This window comes from Pseudonaja textilis, chromosome 1 (genome assembly GCF_049901715.1).
Source record: "Pseudonaja textilis isolate UNSWEBS1 chromosome 1, rPseTex1.2, whole genome shotgun sequence".
In the NCBI taxonomy this organism is placed as follows: Eukaryota; Metazoa; Chordata; class Lepidosauria; order Squamata; family Elapidae; genus Pseudonaja; species Pseudonaja textilis.
In genome coordinates this window covers 324,458,318-324,486,273 of record NC_141990.1, presented here as the reverse complement: position 1 = coordinate 324,486,273, position 27,956 = coordinate 324,458,318, and the positions used below count along the sequence as shown (strand labels likewise).

Here is a 27,956-nt window from a genome sequence, read left to right as displayed (position 1 = left end):
AGCAAACATTTATAAAGTTTTGACAAGCGGTAATGTAATGGTTGGAAATGAATATATCAATAAAGAGTAACAGAGAACTAAATCAATTTGACTAATTCACAAGATGAAATGGGAAGATGTAAAGCTGCCCAATTGAAAAAGGTGAGTATTTTATTAGTACTAGGTATCTCTGTATGCTTATCTAGAATGTTAACTTCATAATTTTGAAAGAAGGGCCAAAAAAAAGTCCAGTTCTGGCTAAGAACTTAATCTTCTATCTACACTGATAATCACTGGTATAATTATTCATCACTCTGGGAAGAGGTAGGTACCTATTTTTCTACTCACATTTATGTCCTTTTGAATTGCTAGATTGGCAGGAGTTGGGGAAAAAATGGAGCTCACCCGGTCATGTAACTCAGCTAGGACCCAAACATAAATAACAACAGAAGTAATAGGAGCAATGTCATAAATGGATATAGCCAGAAAAAATTAGACATGGAGACAGCTTTTATGTTATACTAGCTCTTTACCCATGCTTCGCTACTAAACCATGTGGTCGGGCTTAGATTTGGGGGAGGAAAATAAGGAAAAAAATTGTGCCTCTGCCTACCAGCATCTATCAGTATTCATCTGGCTAGCGTCCTGTCAGTGTGTGAGAGAGTTGAGGGCTGTTTAGAAACTGAAACATGGAAACTGAAACAGTATTTGCAGTGTGAGCAAGGAGACAGCAAGGAGCCTGGGCATGGCTTAGCTCAACTGTTCTGTACTAAAGCTGGTTGCTGCTGAAACTCCTCTCGTCTGCTTGTGTTTTGCATTTGGAACAGATTTCTTTTTAGGTGGGGAGAGGGACAACTCCTTAGCATCAGAGCATGTTAATAATAATAATATAGGAAATACTAATACTCTGATGGTCATTTTGGAAAATCCTTTCTTAGTGAGCACCTAGAAGCCAAGACGAACATAGGTGCCAAATTTCAAGTTTGTATGCTTTACGGTTCTGGAGATTTTGTGATGATGCGTGAGTGGTGTTTTGCTTTTATATGTATAGGTATCAAGTTTAAATGAGATAGTGCTGTATTGAATGAAAGCTATTTGAACAAAAGTACCAGAAAATTAAGTTCAATGGACAGTCTAACTTGGGGTAAAGTGAATTCTATGTCTATTTGGAATAAAGTGATAAAAGTGACAGATAAACTAATGATGTCAGGACAGAAAACAGCACAACACATCATTACGGTTAATACTGTCCAGCAATTAATGAAAATAAGAGATGGGAGCATTCTTCATGGCACCTTGAGTTATACAAAATAAAGGTGAGATACAAATACATAAGTTACTTTTCCATTAAGACAGATTCAAGAACTTCAAGATAATACTCTTGAAAAGAAAAAAAAATACTTATAAAGATAGAAAGTATCAGAATGGCTTAATTGTTTTAAAAAAAGCATGAATCTAGGAGACAAGTGTTTCTTTTTCAGCATCTGAAATGCAATAAATCCAATGGCACAGACCATGACTTAGAGCCATTTTGAAGTGCTTCCAAACTGATTCTATCATGAGCAAAACTGAAATGTGATTTTAAAAAAAACTATTTCCTTTTCTGTACTCTTTCAAATTTCAGAGCACAGATTTCAGTGCAAGTACATGAATAATAGTCATAGTGCATCACATGCAATCTTCCATCAATAAAGTAGAGAAAAGGAAGTTAGTATTATCATTCCCAAAACACAAAACTCACACATAAATCATCACAAATATGACTCCAGGTAGGCCTTAATGTTCCATTTAAAAGAACACAATCTCCATTAAAGAGAGCTTCAAACAGAAAACACAATTTGTGCAACAAACTGAGGGTCTAGTTAGGCAGTCACAATTAATTAACCAATTTCAAATGGCTAAGTTAGAACATACAGTATGATGCAGTATGCTTATACGATTGTTACTATTAGATTACAACTTCCCACATTTCTGGCTACTGGACATGCTGCCTAAGGCTTAGGAGTTGCTTACTAATCCTTGCTAACAAGAATAACAGAAATTAAATATTTCCATTTTATATAAAACTGAGCTATGAGATTATAAACTGCACAAGGATATCCAAATGGCAAACTAACTGATGAGAGTAGAAATCACAAAGTGAAAAGAATTCTAAAAGTGGAACCGAATTTTGTTTCCTGATTTTCCACAAACATCTTTTCTATTGATTTACTTTTATTTTGATAACTTATTCAGTCTTCCTGCTTTAGAGACTAAAAGCAAGAAACAACCCCCCCCCTCTTGATTACAGAAAGGAAATGCACATTTTCTAAAATTCAAGTATATCTCTGCAAAGAGACACCAGAAATACAGTATTGCAATCTTAAACCACCTTGCGTATTTACTAGAAACTGAATTTTATGTAATTTTATATTATCTCGTACTAAAAGCCACATAAAATGAATGACATTGATGTGCTGAAGTCACACACTGCTGCACTGGCTATTGTGTATTTGACTGCTTACGTGCAACCATTTCTGACACCTGAAATAGCATGTGGAATGCAGATTTTTCCTTTCTCAGTGGTCATTGCAGTCTCCCAGCTCTACTTGAAATTATTTATGGAAACCTTGGACACCTTGATGAATATTCAGACAAAAAAAGGCAAGGTTTTCTGAGGTCAAGCAGAGCAGCTGTATATAAACACAGTGCTGCTATTTATACATGGCTCAATAGATTACCACAAGCTAAGAGAGTTTTGGTATTTGACTTTGTGATGGATGAATTCTGGTATACTGAGTAAATGTAGATGAACCAATGACACAGAGCCTGAAGAAATAAAAATCTGGATAGGCGAAGAAAAAAATTGTAAAGTAATCAAAGGACACAACTGACTTGATAATCAAGACATTATACAGGTAGGACTACTGAATTTTCCTGAGCTGTTTTTTTTGGGGGGTGAGGGAACCCTTTACTTATTATATGTGCCAAATTGTTCCATTTAATAACTCACGTGCTGATTGTGTATTCTGCCAAAAACAACTTTTTTTCAAGATTTTTTAGGATAGGATAGATCCCTCTGACATTGGCTGCCCATGCCCAATATATCTTTATAGTTCCTGCTCATTTATTTGTACTAGTTTTTAATCTGTATCTGACTGGTGGCCTTATAGCTGTAATAAAGTTTTGATATTGATAGTATTTTTGGTATACTTGTTTTAAGTAATATTTTCTTTAACAAAATTAGCTTAAACCTACCAAACTGAAAGCACCAAAGAAGGAAGCCAAGCAGATGTGATCAATTACAAACTCCATAATAATATTAAGCTTTAATAAGTTTGAATAAATAATTTAAAAATACAGGTAGTCCATGGATTAAGAACAACTGACTTAACATAGTTTCAAACAAGCTGCCCATTATAGCACTGTACTTAAAATGGAGGACAACTGATCAGCAACATGATCTGACTCAAAATGGCAGATGGTGTCCTCCTTGAGTCAACAAACCACTAAAGTCATGCAATGCTTTCATAAGCATCACAAAGTGATGTGTGTTAATATACTGTTTCAATGGTTCCTGAAAACAATCCAGTTCAAAGGAGAATGTCCACCATTTTGAGTTGGATCTAGCTAGAACATTTCGCCACCTTCATGATAGTGAGAGATGAATGGAGTTCTAATGGGTTCTCCTAAATTGGGTTTTCCTTGCAAGAAGTTGTTTTTTTCCATATTTTTCAGCTGAAACAAATCTTACTATCTTAGTCTATAATTTCTAAAGGAGGCGCATTGGTGCTTACCTGATGTTTGATCCAAAGTAAATCTCATAAGATATGTTTTCATATTTACTGCTTCTCATGCAAGGGATTCAAGTTAAATGAATTTAAATGCTTTAAATAATTGCTTTAAAGGTTTTTCAGTGCAGAAAGGGCAGAGCACTCCAAAAACTCTTCATGCAGTGGGATAGATGCTTTACAATCACATGTAACATGTGAGAAATTCAAGATAATCAAATTAATCATAGGAATCGAATTCCAGTGATTGAACATGTGATGAAATTTTAGCTGAACTTTTAACACTAAAGGACTTATAGGCCTTTAGTCTTGTTTAAAATACAGACAGGTTCTTTCTTTTGAAATTACAGGTAGTCCTTGACATATAACCACAACTGGGACCCAAACATTCATTGCTAAACAATATTGTTGTTCTGAGTTGTGCTTGATTTTTATGATCTTTTTCACTGTGATCATTAAATGAATCCTACATTCCTCATTAATTTTGCTTAACAGAACTCCCTATGAAGATCATAAATGGTGATCATGTGTTTCCAGCACACTGAAACTTTTGGAAATACATGTCCCTTCCAAGCATCCAAATATTGATGTGACAGCAGAGATGCTGTGATGGCCATAAACCAGTTTTTTCAGCGCTCTCATAACTTTGGTCATTAAAAACATGATTGTTTAAGTTGAGGACTATCTGTATTCAAACAGAGAGCTCAATACTTGATCCCCATGCTTTCTTTCTGTAATTCCGGTTTGGTACTGGCAGCTAGATTATAGCCAGAAATAGCTGCAAACAAATTGAAACTCAATCCAGAAAGAAGTAAGATTAAATTTTGGTTTGAAGAAAAGTCAAACTCATAGAGATAAGCTTTGAACTGTCAGAGTGACCATATAATTTTCTTTTTTAAAAAAAACATCCATAGCATCCTGGTAAAAGAACGTTGCCTGCCATTTTGAATCACATCACCTTCCAGTTTTTTCTCTATTGACCATGCCTCCAAAGTAAAACTGTAATGCAAATGCTGGGGATGCATCAAAGTAAAAGAAAATGATCACCACTGAAAATAAAATGAAAAGTAATTAAGCATCCCAAAAAAAGGGAAATGCCATAAAATGTTCAAAAAGCATTAGGCTACAGCCAGTCAATAATCAGAACAATTTTAACAGATAAAGAACAATGGAGCATGTACAGCTTCTGTGAAAGCTACAATTATTACTAAGCAATGCTGTTATTTAATAACTGAAATGGAAAGGTTATTGATAATGTGACTAGAGAATCAAAATCGGCATCAAATACCCATTAGCTTTTCTTTACTGCAAGAAAAGGCTCAAAGCCCTTTCAATAACTTAAAAGTTGCAGGGGCAGCAAATAAAGGTGATTTTTTGATGAAGACTTTTGGGAGAAGGTTCAATCATTTCAAAATGAGGGCAAATTTACATAACATTAAAGTGCAAGGCGAAACAGCAAGTGCTGATATTAATTACTGCATGTGATTTTCCTAACATGTTTAAAATTATTGAGGAGGGAAGTTATTTGCCAGACATTTTGGGGGGTGGGGGGCTCATGAAAGGATCTACACTGTAAAGGAGGAAAAAGGTGCACCAGGGTGTATGGCATCGAAGGATAGGTTATTGTTAATGCTTGGGGTGACACATCAAGGAATTTCAAGTTCAAGCCTTTGCTTGTTTATGACTGCCTAAATCCGAGAGCACTTTACCATATAATTAAAGCATCTTTTCTTATTATTTGGAAAGCAAATGCAAAGGCCTGGGTTATAACTGCCTTTTTTCAAGAATGGTTCTTGAACCATTTGGTCCCTGTTGTTGAATGCTATTGCTTGGCCCAGCAAATTTCTTTTATGATCCTCCTTGTGCTTGATGGACATCCAGGCACTTTAGATAACTTTCATCCCAATGTAAAGATGGTTATTTTTATCCTCCAACACTACACTGCTACTTACAACCAATAGTGTAGGCTACTATTTATGGCAGACTTTCTCACAAGCAGTCAAGGCTACCCAACATGATGTGATGAGCTTAAGGGAGCTCTGGAAGAATTATAATATCTATGGTGCAATCAAAAATATTGAAATGAAGCAGTCAAATATCAAAGGAGTGTGCAACAAATTGAGTCCTCTATTTGCTTATGCTTCTCCGGAGTTTATAGCTAACAATGTTGCAGAAGCCAGACAAGCTGTGGTTGACATTTGTAATCAACTCAGGTTAGATACCAGTGCAAAAGATGTAACTCGACTCTCCTGCTGAAGAACTGACCAATAAAGATCTTATGGAACTAAAGCAGCAATTGATAGCATTTGTGGAAGAAGACTGGGGCATGCAAATCCAGAACCGGAAAAAGGTTTTGAGAAAAGGCTTAGCTGAAGACTCACTGAAGTAGGGATGGCAAAGTTAAAGGAGCAAGAAACTAATAGAGAGGTTTACAAAGTTTAACATACAATTATGGAGGGCTTTTATGATGATACAAAAAAAAAAAAAAGACGTACGCCCAAACCTCCCTTGATGCCTATTTCAAGAAACTGACACCACTATCTGTATTTCCCGAAAATAAGATCCAGTCTTACAATTTTTCAGGCTCGAAAATAAGCACTAGGGCTTATCTTGGGAGAAACATGATTTCAGGTGATCAGGCTGGCTGGGTGTCCCACCCACAGGCATGCGCAGAAGAGGTGGCAGGCTGCCGATCCCTTGGTCAGTGCACTCTAGGGCTGTGCCAACTCTTGGCTCTGCTGCAGCCCATCCGGATCACCTCCCCCCCCGCCCCCCGTGCCTCTGCCTCCATCTGCTGCCAGTGCCACCGCACAAAGATGAGCCTCATGCAATCAGCTGCTGCTCTGGCCCACTGATTCTCGGCTTTCCTGCAGCCTGCATGGTGCAGCCAGATCACCTGTCTCCCCCCACCTGTACCTCTGCCTCTGTCTGCTGCTTGGACAGGTAATCAACTCACCTGCACTGCATGGGCTGCAGCAGTGGATGGACACTGTTGGTCCGTGCATGCTCTCCGCCTCTTCTATGCTGGCCACCCTCATTCCCTTCACTAGGGCTTATTTCTAGGGTGGATTTATATTAGGCACTCTCTTAAAAATAAGACTAGGGTTTATTTTCAAGGTAGGTCCTATTTTCAGGGAAACATGGTAGTTAACTTGCTCCTCCCGCAAGTAGATTCAAATCTTGACTTTCCAGCATCAGGCTCAACATTTTCAACAGTAACCATCTACTATTAACCTTTAATCATTTCTTTATCTAAACTGTTTTTAAAAGTGTTATTATAATTGGTCACATAGTCAGCCAAAGTTTAGATTGGATTACATTATGTTATTGTTACTATTATTATATAGTGTATTATGTTTAAGATGTTGTATAGCTGGAAGTGTTGTATGTTTTTTAAATACATAGAAATGTAAAATAAATACTACATACTAAGACAAACATTTAAAAAAATAATCTCTTATTTATTAAATTTATATGCTGCTGCCTATTTTATTACTGTAATTAAAAAACTGCCAGTTCATATAAAATAATTATGCAAATATACACAAACCTTAAAATATGCTCACTCCAATACTATTGATACCACAACCCCAAAATAGGTGTTTAAAAATCTTATTTAACATTCTGAATGATGTCACAATTGACAATGGTTACTAGAAATGCTACTATTTTAAAGCACATGTATATTTCTCATCTTAAAGGACATTTGCAAATTTAGCCCCTTCAGCTGAAATAATAGTCTTGTACTTTTATGTCTCAGACTGTATAGTATTATATTGACATCATGATCTAGCATGTTCTATATGGCTAAGAAAAATATCTCTCAGAGATCCTATTAGGAATAAAATCTAGAGTAGATCCAGCTCTTTTGTAGGGAGCTCTCTAGGTTGTTACTTGAATATACATATATTGACTTGGTTCACTGATTACTTTAAGCCATGGTGTCATTAATACATGAGTTTATTTACAAATTGCAATGACTAGATTCACCAAACACTAAGAACAAATCAAAAATTCATTATGGCCCTGGACAATTAGTAAGCCCAGCAAAATTGTCCAAAACCACTGGTTTTGGATATTGTAGTCTTCTTATAAAACCCAACTGTTTCTGACTCAACCACACAGAGGAAATCATTTGAATCATAAACAACTGACAAATCTAGGTCATTTCCCTATAATCTCCTTTTTCCTATATGTAAAATTTAAATACACTTCAAATAAGACACTAGTTATTCTTGTAATATGAGGCTCAATTTTTAAAATGGAAAAGCAAAATTATTTTCCAAAAGGATCTGTATCTATGCACTTGAACTTTAAAATGTAAATCTAAACACTTAACAGTAAAAGTCAAAATGACAAATATCACTTGGTCTCATCAATTGAGAGCCAAAAGCTAAGCAACAAGGGGAAAAAAAGGTTTTGACTGCTTGATTTCATAAAGGAGCGTTAGTTCATATGGGACCACTGCCAAAGCACCTTTTCTCAATACTGGGTCATTTCTTCTTCCAAGCTTGGGTGTTTGCTCTGGAAGCTGTTCTCTGTCATCTTTATTTGCAACCACTTTCCTTCACATAGAAGCAAAGTGATTATGTATGCACACAACACATGTGAAAGCAGCAGAAAGCAGCTTTTCAAAGCAACTGTGATAAACTGAGGAAAAATGAGGCTGCTTTAAGGTATTTTGTATATGTTCCCTTTTAAAGGAGTTCTATTATCCTTTTTTAAAAAAGCAGTATATGATCCCAAGTACAAAGCCTCATAATTACTTGCAGCATCCATACTTCCTGCCCTGGGATATAATGTGGCTTAATTTGTTAGTGCTTATTTACTTTGATACAATATCTATACTGTTCAAATGCTCAAAATTAAATATATTTTGATAATGTAACTGATCAAGTCACAGCAGATCTTCAGCTTAAACAAACAATTTTTATATTACTATAGTTTATCAAGATTCCAATTCTGAGTTATCTATACTTAATATATTGTAGTATCAGTAGAAAGAAAGAGTGATAATTTAAAGTATTCCTCTAGCTCTCTTCCTATATACACTGCAGACATCCTGCATAATATTTGGAAAAGGGTGATTAAGGAAAATATACAAAATGACACAACTAATGAGCTATACTGGGATTACAAAATAAAAACATAAAATCAGTTGATTTTATGAAACAGAATTCATAGTTCCTTGCCTTTTGCAAATTCAGACATAGAATTTGGGTAGAAACTGTTATGTGGATATCGGTCCAAGAATAAAAAACATGGACACCCAGAAGGGCTGGTAGAAAAATTAAAAGAGCCGCCAAAAGGAAATCTTTATATTAATTTTCCAAGCTTCTTATACAGATTTCCAAAGCCACTCATGCTTTTGGCAGTCAAGAGGAATACACTCCGACTTCATTAGAAGTACTGAGTCACCAATGTTCTGTCTTATACAGGTTGTCATCCTCCATCAACAGCAGGATACATAATACTGTAACAACAGCAAATGTCCCAATATTATGAAGGATCATTTATGTTAAAAAAAAAAGAGGTGAAGGTTATTGATTTTTTGGCCAATACCTCCCTTAAAAATGCAAAGAAACCAGGGAATTAGATGAATTCTGCATTTCTATAGAATGCAAGGAAGACAAAAGAACAGTTGCAGATTCTCCCCTGTAAGGCATCACCTTATGACCTTGGGACCTTTCTAGTCTTAACACTGAGTCCCCAAGTTAGAAGAAACCCAGTACCCAGAAACAGACTGGGTTTCAGCATTTGTAATAGAAAACTCTACTATGTACATGGTCACGGATAGATTACATAACTAAACAGGTAATTAGTCTATATTTTGATTACATGGTAGTAAATAGAGAGCACCGAAAAAAAAATTTCAAACTTTCAGTCCTACACAAAGATATAAACATATACAAAGATCCTGGGTGGTTTAATTTAACTTCTCAAATATGTGGCAGAAGAGATGGATCCTAGAATCAGGCTCAAACAAGTCAAAGTATATGATCTCATGTCACCTAACTACTGAAGGAGCCTGATACCACAGTTACTCTGGCCTCCTTTGTCTCTTCACGCCAAATATGGAAAAGAAAATGTATTTCTGTAGTACCACAAAACTCTTCCTAACTAATGAGGGCTTGAATTAAAACACAACCATCAGCTCCATTATTTCTTTCAATAACTCAGTATTAAGTGTTTCTTCCCTGAAGATAGTGATTTCCCTCAAAAACAGCTCTGTTCTTCAATATCTGCCACATAAGGATGTTGCTTCATGACCTTAGGGAACAAACACCCCCACTATTCTTGCTGCCAAGCATCCCATACGGCTTCCTTATATTGCCAGTTTTATCTCACTATCACTAATTGCTTTGTTGTATAGCCATCCCTGATATAATTGTCCTCATCTTTCATTAATCCCACACACTTCCTTTTAAATGTCCTCAACCTCCAACCTCCTAATCTTACACAATAATAGCTCTATTACGAACAAGATCATTTCTCAATGCCTATGAAGATTCTCAATCAACCAGGTCATGGCTGTCCCAAAGGTCTTTTTTCAAAAGGGAATTGGACCTTCTCAGAAGATTCAAGGAAGTCCAGTCGCCTTTTGGGAAAAGTACCTTTGGAAAAATCATTTCTATCCACTCTCACTTTATACAGCATGCATAATATTACGGAGCATTTTCATTATACCCTCCCTTTTTACACCTGCTTATTTTGAAAAAGTGAAAGAAAGATGCAGATCCTTACAGGACAGCTCTTCAAACAACCTTCCCATCTTGCTCTAAAGCCCTTTGGGCCCCAATTATCAGAAAGGAACTATAGGCAGTCCTCAACTTACAACAGTTCACTTAGTGACCAAAGTTACAACAGCACTGAAAAGGCAACTTATGACTGGTTTTTCACATGACCATTGCAGCATCCACATGGTCCTGTGATCAAAATTCAGAGGCTTGACAACTGGACTCTTATTTATGACAGTTGCAGTGTCCCGGATCCCGTGATCCCCTTTTGCGATCTTCTTACAAGAAAGTCAATGGGGAAGCCAGATTCAGTTAATCACCTCTACTAACTTAACTGTGATGAGAAAAGTTGTAAAAATGGGGCAAAATTCACTTAACAAATGTTTCCCTTAGCCACAGAAACTTTGGGCTCAACTGCGGTCATAAAATCCGGGACTACCTGTAAGAGGAGGGCTTTTTTTTTTTTTAATGCAGCAATTTCGGCTTCTCAACTTCCTTCTCTCTGTCTCCACAGCGTGCTGTTCCTCTGGTACACAGGGAGAGGCCGAAGAGACCGGCGTTAACCCGGGCAAGAGAAAAAGAGCACTTGGAGATCCCATCCCAACTCTCTCTGAGGAGAGGTAGGAGGTGTTTCATATACAGGGCTCTCCAAACCAACAGGGAGGCTTGCACGATTCCCAGCAAGGCCTCGCCAATCTCACCTGGCTCGGCGGTGCGGAGGCGCTTTGAAACGACTTTCATCACCTCTAGCGATGCGGGATAAAGGGGCGCTTGGCTCCCCTGGGGGGAGGGGAAGGGTGATCGGTCTTGGTGTCCCCCCCACCCCACCCCGCTTTCCCGGCTTTCTTCCGCTTCCCCTCTTTTGAGGTCAGTCAGACCCCGAGCAAGGGCCTTCCTGCCACCCCCCCCTCAGATGCTCCATGCCTCGCCCCTTCGACAGAGACTCACTTTAGGGTGGGTGGGGGGGTCTCCAAGTGAGACGGGGGTGTGTGAAATACCTTCGCTGAGCACGTGCCCCTCCCCGCAGTCGTCTGTCGCTTTCCCTCACGTGCCCCCCCCTCCTTCCTTCCCAGCTCATTCGCCTTCAGGACCTCACCCGATCTCGTCGGCGCCCCCGACGCTATTCATGGCGGCGACGGGGGCAGAATGGCCTGGGGGTGGGGGGGTAGGCCCCGGTCAGCTGCCGCTCTTCTCCTTCTTTCTTTCTCTGGCGGCGCCGCGAAGAGAGGCGGTGGCGGCTCCTTAACGCCGCTTTCCCCACGTCCCGCTTCTTCCCTTGGGCTTCACCGCCTGCCACAAGCGCCCTCACAACTCCAGCCGCCGCCGCCGCCGCCGTCCTCACTGCCGCCTTTTTCAGCTTTACCTCACACTAGAGGGGCCCGGCGACAGTCAGCCAGCGAGCCGCCGCCGCCGCCGTCGCGCGCCTGCGCAAGCGCACGCACGCGCGCCGCCTTCTCTTCGCCGCTGCCCGCCCAATCTCCTTCCCAATTCTCCGGCCGCCACCAACCGCCGCTGCAAGAAGAAGCCGGGTAATACGCCTGCGCGGTAGAGTCGCGAGACTCTTTCTCCCCCCCCCCTCCTCCTCCTTTCCTTTCCCCCTCCCTCCCAACAGCCGCCAAGAATATCATTGGCTGCTACGGGGTCTCCGGTAGTTGAAGGTGGGCGGGAGGAGGCGGGGAAAGGAGGGAAACCCACGCACAAGAGCGTCTGGAGGACCATTCTCTTTGTTAGGAGCGGGTAGAGTGGTTGCACGCGGTCTGACTTCCGCTTTAAGGAACAAAGGGTATGATGGGGGATGTAGTTGCTGTACTTTTCTCTCTTGGTTTCTTTTTTTCTTTTATATTTTTTTAAGGAAGTGGACCACTTGAGCGTGTTCGGTTCCGGAAGTTTGTCTTTGGACTTTTGGGAAGTGTAGTCCCGTTGAAGAAGGAAATTATAGTTTCGATTCTGCGTCTCTGTGTGCGGTTTAAAAGGAGGAAGAAGAGAAACGAAATGGAAGCTCCTGCGCGTGGAATTAAGAAGAAACTATTTGGTTTATTAGAGAAAAAAAGTTATTGATTAATCGTATGCTGCCTTAGCTGTGATATCGATATGACGAAAAAAAAACCCAACGCAGCCCTAAAGTTACGAAAACAAAATATTATCATGCTATTAACACAGCAGCAGTTTTCAAGCTAGTGTGCTAATCCTTTACAACAGTCTTAACCTGGTGGCTTCCAAGTAGTGTGGAGGATGGGAACTGTAGTTCCCACCTCAAGAGGTTCATGTAGAGAGGAATTAATACCATTGGTGTAAGGTGAGCATGTGGGCATCTGGAGTTTGTACAAACAAGATTAACCACCATAGTGTCGGACTCAGTTTTCTGGATTCACACAAACCCCCACAAATCTTTCTTAGCTGCTCATTCTGCAGAGACGGATAATTTAACATCTTTCTTTATACTTCAAAACAGGTTTCCAAGGCAAGAGTACAATTCATCCAAATAATGGTTTTGTTTAGAATGCCGTCTGTGTAAATAACTTAACAGACCAACAGTTTTTGATGTTGTAAGGAAGCTTTCTATGGTGTCCTGAAGGCCAGGACTTGGAGGGTATTTAGTCTACAGGTAGTCCTCAATATAGTCCAAAATTTCCATTCCAGACAATTGTTTAATGAGTTCCACCCCATTTTACGACCTTGAAGTTCACATATCTTAAAAAGTTGCCAAGTTTGAAAAAAAAATATTAATCTAGTCCAAAAGGTGTTTTTTTTAGGAGCCAACTGGACTTTGTTTTTTTCTTTGAAGACATTTCACTTCTCATCCAAGAAGCTTCTTCACTTCTGACTGGATAGTGGGGAATGGAAGGATTTATACTCCTTGCTGATCATTTGCATCCTTTTAGAGAGTTGTTGAGGCCACCTGGAGGTTTATCTGTGTCCTCAGGGTCACCTGAGAAGTGCAAATGGGTGTGGAGCCTTCTTGGAACTGTTGAAAGGATGGTGTTGTAGACTGGAGATATATGATATTGTATCCTTCCCGCTCTGTTGAAAGGGGGCTGTTCAATTGTGACATACGTGGCTCTTTATCTTGCTGTCTGCAAGGAGTATAAATCCTTCCATTCCCCACCATCCAGCTAGGGCTGAAGAAGCTTCTTGAATGAGAAGTGAAACGTCCTTCAAAGAAAATCCAGAAAGTCCAGTTGTCTCTTGAAAAAAGCACCTTTGGGACAACCATGACCTAGATGACTGAGAATCTCCATAGAAATTAATCTAGTCCGACTTCCAACTTGCCACTGCAGGAAACCCACTACTGTAATCTCCCCAATTTCTGGGTATTCAGCTCTGCTTTAAATATCTCCACCGAAGGGGTATCCCCACCTCCAGAAATCATCTGCTGTTGTTGAAGAGCTTTTATTTTACTTTATGTTCTTGTCCTTTTGAATCACTCTTGACTCCTAAAACACCTGGATGAGTGCTTGCAAGTTTCTTGGCAGCATTTCCCAAAAGTGGATTTTCCTTGTCCTTTCTGGGGCTAGAGAAAGGGACTGGCCCAAAGTCACCCAGCCGGCTTTCATGCCTAAGGCAGGACAAGAAGCTTCCCTGTGTCTAATCCGGATCCTTAACCACTACGTTAACTTGTTGTTATGGCTTGTGTGTACCTGCCTTCAAGCCGGCCTTTACATCTGAAACTGCCTGGAGAAATCCTTGCAATTTTCTTGCCAGCGTTTTTCGGAAATAGTTTGCCATTGCCTGCTGCTTCTCAGAGCTGAGTGAAAGGAACTGACCCCCAAAAAGCCCCAGCTGGTTTCCTGCTTAAGACCGAACTAGAATTCATGGTCTCCCAGTTTCTAACCTGTTGCCTTTAACATGACTTTATAAATAATTTAGGATGATAAACATACATACTTGCTCTTTCCTCCTCCTATAGTTTAGTCCTTGACTTATGACCATAATTGAGCCCAAAATATTGCTAAGCACGACAGTTGCTAAGTGAGTTTTGCCCCATATCATGACCTTTCTTGCCACTGTCATTAAGTGAATCTCTGCAGTTGCTAAATTAGTAACATGGTTGTTAAGTAAATCTGGCTTCTCCGTTGATTATGCTTGTCAGAAAGTCACGAAAGGTGATCTCAGGAAATTGCAACCGTCATAAATAAGAGTCAGTGGCCAAGCACCTGGATTTTGATCACGTGACCACGGGGATGCTGCAGCAGTCGCAAGTATGAAAAATGGTCCTAAGTCACTTTTTTCAGTGCCTTTGAATGGTCACTAAATGAATGGTTGTAAGTGAAGAACTATCTTATCCCTACAACAACAACGCTGTCCATTTACCTTGAAGCAAGATGGGTGGCGTATATATTTTATAAATAAATAATTAACAAACAAACCCCTATAATTTTGGTTGGGCTGAAAAAGAATAATGAACCCAAAGTCATCCAGCTTTCTTTTATCCCTAAGGCAGGACTAGAACTCACAGCCTCCTGGTTTCAACTTGGTGTCTTTACTAGGGGTTCCCAAACTTAGCAACTTTAAGACTTGTGGACTTCAACTCCCAGAATTCTCCAGCCAGTGCTGGCTAGAGAATTCTGGGAGTTGAAGTCCACAAGTCTTAAAGTTGCCAAGTTTGGGGGCCTCTGCACTAGACCAAACTGACTGCTCTTGTTAGAACATTCTTCCTGATACCTCATCAAAATCCATACTACTTATAGGGTGACTGCAATTTTAACTCGATATTACAGTAAAATCAAAGAAGTTGCTATCTTTTCCGGCTAAAAGTTGCCCGTGGAGACCTCACAAGAATACCAGTCTTCTAAGTTAAGGTCAGGGGAATCAAATTAATTGATCATTCATTAAAAACGGAGCCTTATCAATGGATAAGATCAGAACATCAGATTGCCTTGTCAAAATTGTCAATAAGACAGTCAGATTTCTGTTCTATTTATTTGTTTCTCCTGCTTGAGCAGCGGGTTGGACTAGAAGACCTCCATGGTCCCTTCCAACTCTGTTATTTTATGTTCTATGACTTAATAGAATAGGAATAGAACGGAACGGAACAGAACAGAATAGAATAGAATAGAAAAAATGGAATGGAGTAGAATAGAATAGCAATAGAAGGGAACAGAACAGAACAGAATACAATAGAAAAAATGGAATGAAGTAGAGTAGAGTAGAATAGGAACAGAACAGAACAGAACAGAATAGAATAGAATAGAATAGAATTCTTTATTGGCCAAGTGTGATTGGACACACAAGGAATTCGTCTTGGTGCAAATGCTCTCAGTGAACATAAAAGAAAAGATACATTCATCAAGAGTCGAGAATCATCAGGTACAACACTTAATCATAGTCATAGGGTACAATAAGCAATCAGTTTTTTAAAAATTCTTTTTTTTTTAACAAATAACTCAAGGCAGTGAACACCTCCAACACACCTTCCTCCCTTTCCCCCCACAACAACCCTGTGAGGTGAGTTGGGCTAAGAGACAGTGACTGGCTCAAATTAATCCAATCTGTTTGGTTGGTCTTAAAAAGTTAAAACTTAAAAAAATGTATTAGCAGCACAAAGGATTAGACTACTTTCATCTGTTCTCCATTCCCCATTTTTATTCATGAAAAAAAATAGTCCAACTTTAGTGGCGTCAGCTTTTTCCAAAATATTCTGGACAAGAAGCAACGGATGGAAACTAATCAAGGAGCAAACCAGCCCAGAACTAATGAGAAATTTCCTGACAGTGAGAACAATTAATCAAACCTGCCCCCCAAAACTGGACAACCATACAGAATAGAGTACAGAATAACAGAATTGGAAGGTACCTTGGAGGTCTTCTAGTCCAACCCCCTCTGCTCAGGCAGGAAACCCTACACCATTTCAGACAAACGGTTGTCCAGTCTCTTCTTAAAAACTTCCAGTGTTGAAGCATTTACAACTTCTGGAGGCAAGTTGTTCCACTGACTGATTGTTCTGTCAGAAATTTCTCCTTAGTTCTAGGTTGCTTCTCTCCTTGATTAATTTCCATCCGTTGCTTCTTTTCCTGCCTTCGGATGCTTTGGAGAATAGCTTGACTCCCTCTTCTTTGGGGCAGCCCCTCGGATATTGGAACACTGCTATCATGTTGCTCCAGGTCCTCCATTAATCTAAACATACCCAGTTCCTGCAACCCTGTTTTAGCCTCCAGTCCGTTCATCCTCTTGGTTGCTCTTCTCTGCACTCTTTCTAGAGCCTCAACATCTTTTTTTTTGCATCGTGGTGACAAAAGCTGGATTTAGTAGTCCAAGTGTGGCCTTACCAAAGCATTACCGAGTGGCATTAACACTTCACCTGCTCTCGGTTCTGCCTCTTTGTTAACGCAGCCTAGGACTGCATTGGCTTTTTTTGGGTGGGCAATTTCATTTGCCTGAAATGGGATAGGGTCCCCTGGTTGGACTAGAAGACCTCCAAATTCCCTTCCAACTCCGTTCTTCTCTTCTTCTGCTTCATCCCATCCCATAACAAGAGCCATTTACACCTGACGATCTGCAGTTGTTCCGTTTCTCCAGAAGGGGTCCCCTTCACCTGCCCCGCTTCCAAGCGGGAATTGCAAGCTACCCCTCCCTCCCTTAACTCCCCTTCGCTCACTCGGCTTTCCTCCTCTGCTCCACCCCCCTCAACTATTTCGAGCTAAGCAGGAGCCCAGCGGCTCCAGTTCCAGATCCCTGGAGCTTTGACAACCTCTTCCGATCTTTTTTTCTCACCTTCCAAGGAGCCCTTAGACCTTCCGACATGGCTTGCCCCATCTTTCTGGAAGGGGAAAACTGTAAGCCTTCTTGGAAGGAAGCCACGGCGGGTTACAATCCAGCCGACACTCACTTGGAAATCATGGGGAAGCCAGTGATGGAGCGGTGGGAAACCCCCTACATGCATGCCTTGGCCAGCGTGGCTGCTTCACAAGGTAAGATCACCTTACGGGACGTGTTCTCAACTTACCTTGCTCGACTTACAACCAAGACCAAAATTTCCACAAAGCTACACATTTGCAAATGTGTGTTTTGCCCCATTTTATGAGCTCCCTCACCACAGTTGTTGCGAGTCACTGCAGTTGTTAAATTAGAAGCATATTTGTTAAGCGAATCTGGCTTCCCCACTGACTCGGAGGGACCTGGGAGGTCGTCTAGTCCAACCCACTGCTCGGGCAGGAAACCCTACATCATTTTCAGACAAATGGTCATCTAATCTCTTCTTTAAAAGCTCCAGTGTTGGAGCAACCACAATTTCTGGAGGAAAGTTGTTCCACTGGCTAATTGTTCTAACTGTTGGGAAATTCCTCCTTAGTTCTAGGTTGCTTCTCTCCTTGATTAGTTTCCACCCGTTGCTTCTTGTCCTGCCTTCAGGTGCTTTGGAGCAGCGGTCGCCAACGGCCCACGGGTGGTCCAGGAGAAAATGTTGGTGGGCCGCAGAGAAATGTCACCCCCAGAGCACCCCACAAAGCAATTAATCCAGGCTGTGCACAAGGCTACACCACCCACATGGCCCTTGGGAACCCTCCCCGCCCACTCCTTACCCCGCAGACTTGCCTGCTAAATTGCTATTTTTCCTTTTTCTGACCATCGGCTGTTCTGCTGTGCCTGGAGATTTAGATTAGCTAGGAAGCAAGAAATGGTTGGATTTCTTGCTTTCTAGCTAGTCTTTAGATCTTCGGCTCTGCTTTTAAGCACAGCCGAACCTCCCTTAGGACTGAAGGTTCTATTATTCAGTGCAGACTCACCGCAAGCAAAGTTTATGTGACAGACTAAGCTAGCCGATGGCAGAGAGATACCCTGTTTCTCCAACAATATGGCCTCCCCCAGTAGGAAGTCCCAACATGTTTTATAGGCATGAAATGAAATTAAGCCCCTCCCCCCCGAATTAAGGCCTATATTAAAACATGCAAAATGGGGGGGAACTGGCGGGGGGGGGGGGCTTGCCGTTAGGAAGTACTTTTGTTGCACACCCGGATATGGTGCTGCCTGTGTTGACCCCGATATGAAGTGCCCCACCAATGCCGAGGTCAACATCCAAGCCGTCGCCGCCCGCCCGAAGATGCAAGGGGGAGGGGAATTAAGTCACCCCCGAAAAGACGGCCTAGCCATTTTTGGGGGGCTCAAAAAAAAAAAAATAAGACCCAGCCTTATTATATGAGAAACATGGTAGATCACTGAATGATTCTGTGAACAATTCAGTCTGCCTGCCTGCTTTGCCTGATTTTGGGTAAAAGTTGCTTTTTTTTAAATAAAAAATTCAATATTTATAAAAATATTTATAATATTTACATACAAGCGATGCCCAGCCAGTCACATGACCACCAAGCCACACCCACAAATTAGGCCACACCCACAGAACCGGTCAGTGGTCCCTGGGATTTAAAATTATGAGTTTGGTGGTCCCGGAGGTCCAAAAGATTGGCGACCCCTGCTTTGGAGAATAGGTGCCAGTAAGTCACATGATCACATGACAGTAAGTCATGTGATCACATGACCCTGGGACACTGCAAAGGCCATAAATGTGAGTCGGTTCCCAAGCGGCTGAACTTTGATCATGTGACCACGGGAATGGAATGCTACAACCGTTGGAAGTGTGAAAAAGAGTCAGAAGTCCCTTTTTTCAGTGCTATTGTAACTTTGAATACTCACTAAACGAACTGTTGTACATTGAGGACTACCTGTATCTCCCTTGTCTTAGTTCCTGATGCTTGATTTCATGCACCTGCTACATCCTACTCTGGGGGTCCCCAATCCTTAGGCTGCAGCCCATTATCGGACAGCGGACTATTTGCAACCTGTCCATGGGCTGCTTCGCATGCCCACGTGCACAGCTTGACCTGCAATAGTGGTGAATTGATGTGCACAGACATGCCTGTGCGCACCGCCCACCGCTTGCGTGGCCTGGTTCCCTCTTAACCCCCGGGCCACCAATCTGCAAGGGGTTATGGACCACTATCCTCGTCCTTTTTTGCATTTCGCATAACATCGCTTACTCCGATAAGGAATAGCACAATGGGTAGGGACATAGATACGTGCTTGGGGGTCTTTTGCTCTTGGTTGAACAAGTTCCTCCCCGCCACCCCAGCATAACCAACCCGCCCCCCCACCCATGGATGCTCACACCCACCAGAGTCAAGTTCCTGGTTGTTTCCGTTGTCTGCACTGCAACCGAGATAAGAATAGCTCTGTGGTGAAAAGTCTGTCTGGAAAGGCTGGGGGGGGGGGGGGGGCTGGGCGTTTCAGGGGTCTCGCCCTTTGCTGACAGCTGCAAGCTGAGGCCCAAGATAAGGGCCGCTGCTCCCTTGAGCCAGAGGCAAAGGACTCTTCCAACCTCCAAGACAACAGCTTTCTGCAAAATAGTGATTTGGGCCGAGCTTGCACAGGGCCGGAGAAGGAGACGGTTCCACAGAAATTTCAGAAAATAGTGTGTGTGTGTGTGTGTGTGCGTGCGTGTGTGTGCTTGAAATACAGCCCTCGACTTACAACAATTCATTTAATGACCGTTCAAAGTAACATCACTGAAAAAAAAGTGACTTATGACCATTGTTCACACTTTATGACCGCTGCAGCGTCCCCATAGTCACATGATCAAAATATGGACAGTTGGCAACTGGCTCACACGTATGACAGCTGCAGTCTCCTGGGATCATGTGATCTCCTTTTACGACCTTCTGATAAGCAAAGTCAATGGGGAAGCCAGATTCACTTAGCAACCTAATGTCAGGATTCTGGCAGTTACTCCAGTTAATTCATGAGCCTCGAGCCACACTCCCAAAACTAAAGAGGATTTGTTTGTAGATAACATTCTACATCCGGCATTAACCTGAGCGTAGCCAAGATACGTAATTCACTGTCACCATTGATCCTGCGGAAAAAAACACGTCCATAGCCAAGAGTCATCAATCATGCTCTCTCTCCAATTCGATTTTTGTGTGTGGCAGAAGCTTCAGTCATCTAATCCAGGGGTCCCCAACCACCGGGCCCTGGACCGGTACCGGTCTGTGGAACATTTCCTACCGGGCCACCGGTTTGCTGGGCGCCGCCCTCTTGTTTGACGAGAAAGTGCTTCCGGGTGAGCTTTTCCGGTTGGAAAGCGGCGTTTGGGTCCCGAAGGAATCCTTGCGCCTTAGTTTCATCGAAGGGGGGGGGCGGCTTCGAACGAAACTAAGGCGCGAGGATTCTTTCAGCACCCAAGGCAAGGCGAGCCGAGCGACCGTCCCGAAGCCGTCCCGAAGCGAAGCCCATCGACAAAGGTACAAAGGAGGAGTTGAAGGTGGCGGGGAGAAGCGGGGGATGGCTGGCTGGCCGGTCGCTCGACTCGCCTTGCCTTGTCATGCGTGCTGATGCCGGTACCGGGCCGCGGATCATTTTGTGATGCCGATACCGGGCCGTGGCACAAAAAAGGTTGGGGACCACTGAAATCAGTCTCTGAAGAAAATATGAATGGAACGTACTTTCGATTCCACACTGCTACCAGCTCTTTGAAACTGCCCCCCCCCTTTTTTCTGTTGCCAACTATAAAACATGTATACGAAATGTTTTATGACACCTAACTTATCAACTGCAGTGGTTCACTTAACTGTGGCAAGAAAGGTTGTAAAATGGAGCAGAACTCACTTAACAAATGTCTCGCTTAGCAACACAACTGTGGGGCTCAACTGTGGGGGTTTGCAGGGTTGGAGAGAGCCGCTAGCTAAGATTCTGTGCAGTTCAGAGAAGCCCCCAAATTCCAGTCCTGGCTGGCCCCGCCCACCCTGCCCCTCCCCTCCCCGGAGTCTCCACGTAGCCTGCTTTGGATGCAGGTAAGTGCAGGGTACACACAGAAGGTTGAGGAGGGCGAAAAATGGGCCTCCCAGAAGTTCAGGAAGACCAGGAATGGGACCAGAAATGAGCCTTCGGGAGGCCGTTTTCACCTTCCCGGAGGCTCAAGGAAAGCCTCTGGAGCCCGGGCAGGGCAAAAACGCCCCCCCACCTCCAACTGTGATGCAGGAGGATGACTAGGCCACGCCCACCCAGCCACCCACCAGGCAAGAACGTTTGTTTTCTGGGCAAAATAGATAAATAATTTGTCCCTTCCTCCTCTTTCTGCCAGTCTAGGCTGCAGATCGCTGGTTCTTCTCTAGGAATTAATTTGATCTGACATTCTTAAGGCTTTATTTTTGGGATAAGAAACCGATTCTTTGAGAAAGACAGAAATTCTATTTTATGTACAGAGCCTCTAGTAACCGAATTCTGAAATTGACCGATTTTTTTTCCCCCTCTTTTTTTCCTTTTATGCCAAAGAGAGTCAAGGTGCAACCACCTTGAGTTTCTTTCTCTCAGACAAGGAAGAAATCATGTCTTTGTAATCTTCCGAAGCATAGTTTCCCCAAGATAATATCTGTGGCTTTCGTAGCAACTTAGCTAGCCAGTTCTAAGACTCTTTGGATAGTGAGAGGGGCAGCATATAAATGCAATCGATCAGCCAAGCAATCGATCAGCCAAGCAATCAATCAGATCTTCCTTTCAGGAGGCCGGGTGCTGGAGGTTGGCTTTGGCATGGCCATTGCTGCCAGCAAAATTGAAGAGTTTGACGTCCAGGAGCATTGGATCATCGAATGCAATGAAGGAGTCTTCCAGAGGCTGCAGGAATGGGCGAAAACACAGCCTCACAAGGTTGGAGCGAAGGGGCCTGGGTGAGAGAGGGCACGAATGCCCAGCAGGAAAGCAACCACAGCCTGCCCGCTGTGATGTCATCATGCAAATCATGCAGAGCAGGGTTCCCCAACCACCGGTCCCTGGACCGGTACCGGTCCGTGGAACAATTTCTACCAGACCGCCGGTTTGCTGGGCGCCGCCATCTTGTTTTGATGAGAAAGTGCTTCCAGTGAGCTTTTCCGGGTAGAAAGCGGCATTTGGGTCCTGAAGGAATCCTTGCGCCTTAGTTTCATCGGGGGGGGGCAGCTTCGAACAAAACTAAGGCGCAAGGATTCTTTCAGCACCCAAAGCAAGGCGAGCCGAGTGACCGTCCCGAAGCCGTCGCAAAGCCCATTGACACAGGTACAAAGGAGGAGTTGAAGGTGGCGGGGAGAAGCGGGGGACGGCTGGCTGGCCGGTCGCTTGGCTTGCCTTGCCATGCGTGCTGATGCTGGTACCGGGCCGCGGATGATTTTGTGATGCCAGTACCGGGCTGCGGCACAAAAAAGGTTGGGGACCACTGATGCAGAGGACATCATGAAGATCATTGTCAGGGTTCCAACACAATGCATGATGGGAAAGGGGAGTTCAGACCCCAGAGCAATGAATGGGGAAGGGAAGGGAAGGGATGTAACCAATTCCATAAGGCGGTTCTAAACTGGGCAACTGTGAGCAGATGGAGGGAGTAATGGCATGTGAGAATGTCTTTGGGAGACAGGAGGGAGAGTAGCAGATACCAGGAAAGGCATGGGAAGCTATTCAGAAGGAATTTCCCCCTTAGTTTTCCAGAGAGGAACAGGAGGGGAGAGTCGGTTTGGTGTAGTGGTTAAGGTGTCAGCCTAGAAACCAGGAGATGGTAAGTTCTAGTCCTTAGGCATGAAAAGTTGGCTGGATGACTTGGGGCCAATCACCAGGAGACCATGAGTTCTGGTCCCGCCTTAAGCATAACAGATAACAGACAACCAGAGTTGAAAGGGACATTGATGTCTAGTCCCTAGACATTCTAGTCTAGGGACTAGGCATCTAGTCCACCCTCTGCCCAAGTAGGATGCCCTACACCAGGGTCTCCAACCTTGGCAACTTTAAGCCTGGAGGACTTCAACTCCCAGAATTCCCCAGCCAGCTGGCTGGGGAATTCTGGGAGTTGAAGTCCTCCAGGCTTAAAGTTGCCAAGGTTGGAGACCCCTGCCCTACACCATTTCTGACAGATGAAAGCCTTCTGGTGATTTTGGGCCAATCACCAAGAGACCGTGAGTTCCAGTCCCGCCTTAAGCATGAAAGCCACCCGGATGTCTTTGGGCCAATCACCAGGAGACCATGAGTTCTAGTCCTGCCTTAGGTGTGAAAGACAGTTGGGTGACTTCTAGCCAATCTCTCTCTCTCTCTCTCTCTCTCTCTCAGCTCAACCCACCCCACAGGGTTGTTGTTGTGAGGAAAATAGGAGGAGGAAGGAGTACTAGGTATGCTGTTCGCTGCCTCGGGTTGCTTAGAAAGTACCAGAGAGGATAAAAATCTAATAATTAAAAGTACTTTCAGTCCTGCCAAATTCTTTTAATGGAATCTTACAATAAGGATAGAGTTAGAATTCCTGGTGGTGCTTCTTCTCTGGACTACTTCACAGATCTGAGACTTTGATTGCTGGGGGCCATGAAAACGCTCGTTTTCCTCATTTACTTGCATTGCAAACATTTTTTTTTCTTTTTACAAAGACACTTTTGCCCTAAAACATGAGCATGCTTTTCTGGCAACATGGCTTGCATCTTCATTGATTGTACTCTATCTCTTCCTTGGCCCCCCATAGGTTGTCCCCTTGAAAGGGCTGTGGGAAGATGTCGCACCAACCTTGCCGGATGGACATTTTAATGGTACGAAACAGGATTGCCTCCATTTCTCTGGGTGATTGTTTCCCACTTTAGAAATTTTGCAACCTGTGGACTTCAACTCCAAGAATCCCCTGGGGTTACAGCAGGGGTGGGCAAATGTGGCAACTTTATGACCTGTGGACTTCAACTCCCAGAATCCCCTGGGATTATGGCAGGCGTGGGAAACTGTAGCAATATTACGACTTGTGGACTTCAACTCCCAGAATCCCTTGGGGTTATGGCAGATGTGAGACACTATGGAAACCGTGCTCAGGAATTCTGGGAGTTGAAGTCCACAGGTCATAAAGTTGCCATAGTTACCCACCCCTGGATTACAAGTGCTTTTGAACACTTGATCCAACAAATAAATAAATATATGATAGCACATCGACAGCCAAATTATATTAAAGACAAGGAAGAGTCCTCCCATGTTCCTGATTGTTGGCCACTGTGGCTGGGTCTCATGGATTGAAGGAAAACCTCCAGAAGTTCATTTAAGGAGCACCCCATTCCCAGACAGCAAAAAATGATTATTATAACCATAAAGCCTTTATTTCTGGACATCCAAAACTCTGTTTCTCACATGCAGGGATTCTCTACGACACGTACCCCTTGTCGGAAGACACCTGGCACACCCATCAGTTTGACTTCATCAAGGTGAGATGGGCACCATTGAAAGTCGACCCCTCTTCCTCTCATTGAGAACTCTGGGTATTGTAGTTGCCACATACCTAAGCACGACGTTCTGGCTGGGGAAAGCTCAATGAAAGGTAGAAAAAGAAGAATTTAGAACAAGGGTCCTCAACCTTGGCGAGTTTAAGACCTGTGGGCTTCAACTCCCAGAATTCCTGAGCTAACATGACTGGAGGAGGAATTCTAGGAGTTGAAGTTCAAGCTGTCAAGTTTGAAGATCCCTGGTTTAGAAAGTTTAGCCAGCTAGAGTGGACATGCTGTATTAAGCAGTGTCATTTTTCCAGGATACCTAGCTCGGTAAGAAAACTTTTGTAAGAACACTACCAAGCTTAGAGAGAGGACCAAAGGCCCAAAGGTGAGCTCACCTTGAATGAGTTTTTAATATGTTTTTCAGCTTGGAAGTCACGCCCCCTCTCCCAGATAAGGAGATAGCAACAGGGCCCTTTGAGGTTTACAATAGTGGTTGTTTACCTGGGAGCAAATGGTCAAACCTGTTTGCTTCCCCTGGAAGACGTGGCCTGTCCTTTGTCCCAGGAAGGAATGCGATGGGTCAGTCAGCTGCACCTTAACACTCGGCCTATCCTGCTCCTTTCTGGTTCTTTTTCAAGAGGCTGACTGTGAATGTCCCTTCTCCCGTTTTGAGGAAGAGAAAGAATATGGGTCTCTTTTGGGGCCAAGAGAGGACTTAGAACAGCCTTTCTCTATGGCAGAGGTCTCCAAACTTGGCAACTTTAAGACTTGTGGACTTCAACTCCCAGAATTCCTGAGCACGGTTGCTCAGTCTCCCACACCTGCCATAACCCCAGGGGATTATGTGTGGTTGTGCAATCATCATTTTGACTTTTCCGACTCATATCAAACTCTTGGGTTGGAAAAAAAAAAGTAGGGTTAAAAGAAGTAACAATGGCAACCGCAGTTGTGGTGTTTAGTGCTTTGTACTTTGTTTACGAGCATCGTGATTACATGATGGTAGTCGCCATTTTGACTCTTTTGACATTTGGTGAAAAAAAAAGATGGAGGTCAAAATGGCGATCCTGAAAATATGATTGAAATTTCACCTGGCTTGGAAGCAGAACCTCTCTTTCCAAGGGTCAGGCTCCCCAAACCAAGAAAGACATGTTGATGTTCTTCTACGCAGCTTCCTTCATTGTTCCTCGCCTATGGACAGAAATCTTACCAAACTAAAGCAAACAGCTCGTGCCATAAAGCATATACTGTGGGAACTATTAGGGAGGAATCGTCCTCTTTCTACCATACAAACTGTTCCTCTGGAATGCCACCCCTCCCTCTGGGAATCCAGACTACATTCCACCACACCAAGCAACAGATTCTGGAGCATTCCCTTCCTATAGGAGAAGGACAAGTCAAGAGAGGAATCAGCCTGGAGTCAATTCATTCCCACAAACCGTCTAAATCCAACCCCTCTTGAATTCTGTTCATTCTTATCTAGCGCCAATTTAGTGCTGACCGTTAGTTGACCAGATTCTTGTGTATAAGCATGAGCAATAAAATCAACTGGAGCTTAATGCGTGGTCCTGATTCTTTGCGCCTAACGCTACCTCCACCCAAATGCCACTCCTCCTTTTCTCCCTGTAGGCTCACGCCCATCGCCTCCTGAAGCCAGGTGGGGTCTTCACCTATTGCAACTTGACTTCCTGGGGGGACCTAATGAAGAGCAAGTATTCGGACATCGAAAAGATGTTTCAGGTGAGAGCAGGGGAAAGCTGCAGTGCAGGAGACTTCACTGGGTGGAGAACAGTGGTGGGATTCAATTTCTTTTACTACCGGTTGTGTGGGCGTGGCAGTGGAAGGATACTACAAAATCCCCCTTTCCTCCCCACCCCACTAACCTGCTTTCCAGCTCTATTCTCCTGTGCAGGGCAACCAAAGAAGACCCAGCCTATCAGCTGGGACTCAATGGGAGGCGGAGAATAGGTGGGGGCTGGGGAGCCAGTCAGAAGTGGGATTTGCTGGTTCTTTGAACTACTCAAAATTTCCGCTCTTGGTTCTCCAGAACTGGTCAGAACCGGCTGAGTACCATCTCTGGTGGAGAACCCATCCCTAACCCAGCACCTTCACCAACACAACACACAATTAGCTCTGTGTTGCTGTGTGTCTTGCAAGAAAACTTGCTGAATGTATGTGGTTTGCTTGAAGGAGGAAAATGAGAAGTCCTGCCCACTGTCTGCAGGGTTAGCCTCCCAAAACCAACAAAGACACGTTGAGGTTCTTCTAAGCAGCTCCTTGAGTGTTCCCATTGACAGAAGTCCTTCTCAAGACAGTAGCATTCTCAGAAGGCTCCTCTTCCTTCTCTTTTGGATACATCTGTGAGAAAATATAGACCCACCCTGCCTTAAGAGGTCATGTGGATCCAGCCAGTTATGGTTTATTTAAACTGTGGCTTAGCATGGGTTTTTTCTGAATTTTATTTATACATTTTTCTTTAAAGTATATAAGCTTCTTAATAAACACTGTTTATTGCATGGATCAATTTACTTATACAATACTGGTAATAATAGTAATTGTAACAACTGTAATAATTATGTTTACTTTCGTATAATCAAATTCTTGCATCCTTTACTTATACGTATCAGTAATCCTTCATCTTCTAATTTCTACTTCTTTTCTCTAACCATTGATGAAACAAATCCCATGTTAAAATATATCCCGTTCCTTCCTTATCTTTTAGTATTAATGTTCATCTATCTCTGCACAGGCTAATATTTTTCTAATTATACTTTCCTCTGTAAGTGCATTCTCATGTTTCCAATATTGTGCCAATACAATTCTTGCTGCGATCAGCACGCGTATTATTAAATATGTAATCCCTTTATTATAGTTTTCTGGCAATATACCTAACCAAAATATTTCTGGTTTTAAACTGTGGCTTAGCATGTTGTGTGAACACAGGGTAATTCTCCCGTTGATACTTTTCCTTAGGAAACACAAATTACTCACTTGATGGAGGCCGGTTTTGAGACCAAGAATATCCACACTACCCTTATGGACCTGATTCCTCCAGCTGACTGCAGATACTATGCCTTCCCCAAGATGATCGTGCCTGCCATCTTCAAATAGATCTCCCAGGGAGGAAGATCTCTCAGGATCAAAAAAAGGGATCGGTGTGTTGGCAAGACACACCAGCAGTCACATGAAATGTTGTTCTCTCATGGCAGATGGGAGAGGTGAAAACTAATGTGTGGAAGAGAGCCACTTTAGAGTTTTCCCTTGCTAAGAATTTATTTTAACCAGTGTTTCCAAAA

The 27,956-nt window shown here is 42.9% G+C and overlaps 2 protein-coding genes across 7 annotated transcripts in view; one reads left to right on the top strand and one right to left on the bottom strand.

The window, feature by feature from the left end:
• Positions 1-11,916, bottom strand: part of DAZAP1 (DAZ associated protein 1) — a 57,962-nt gene extending 46,046 nt beyond the window's left edge. For all 3 annotated transcript variants that reach the window (XM_026699077.2, XM_026699076.2, XM_087922718.1), the window contains exon 1: positions 11,583-11,916. In XM_026699077.2, the coding sequence (XP_026554862.1) occupies positions 11,583-11,614 (32 nt within the window). In that variant the 5' untranslated portion in view covers positions 11,615-11,916. The remainder of the gene's footprint in view (positions 1-11,582) is intronic.
• GAMT (guanidinoacetate N-methyltransferase) lies at positions 91-27,956 on the top strand. Of its 4 annotated transcripts, XM_087922719.1 has the most exons (8): positions 91-141; positions 11,001-11,106; positions 17,206-17,394; positions 21,972-22,117; positions 23,940-24,003; positions 24,590-24,657; positions 26,290-26,400; positions 27,634-27,956. In XM_087922719.1, the coding sequence occupies exons 1-8, from the start codon at positions 109-111 to the stop codon at positions 27,769-27,771; spliced, it is 855 nt and encodes a 284-aa protein (XP_087778845.1). In that variant the 5' UTR covers positions 91-108; the 3' UTR covers positions 27,772-27,956. The 4 variants fall into 4 exon arrangements, with proteins under 4 accessions (XP_087778845.1, XP_087778848.1, XP_087778847.1 ...); XM_087922722.1 differs by lacking the exon at positions 24,590-24,657 and having other exon boundaries at positions 104-141; XM_087922721.1 differs by lacking the exons at positions 91-141; positions 11,001-11,106 and adding an exon at positions 11,946-12,015.

What these genes read in the sequence shown, in the direction of transcription:
- GAMT (XM_087922719.1), top strand. Translation starts at nt 109, where the DNA reads ATGGGAAGATGTAAAGCTGCCCAATTGAAAAAG. An exon ending in CAGCGTGGCTGCTTCACAAG is followed by an intron (nt 17,395 to 21,971) that starts GTAAGATCACCT and finishes TCTTCCTTTCAG; the next exon opens with GAGGCCGGGTGCTGGAGGTT. An exon ending in ACATCGAAAAGATGTTTCAG is followed by an intron (nt 26,401 to 27,633) that starts GTGAGAGCAGGG and finishes ACTTTTCCTTAG; the next exon opens with GAAACACAAATTACTCACTT.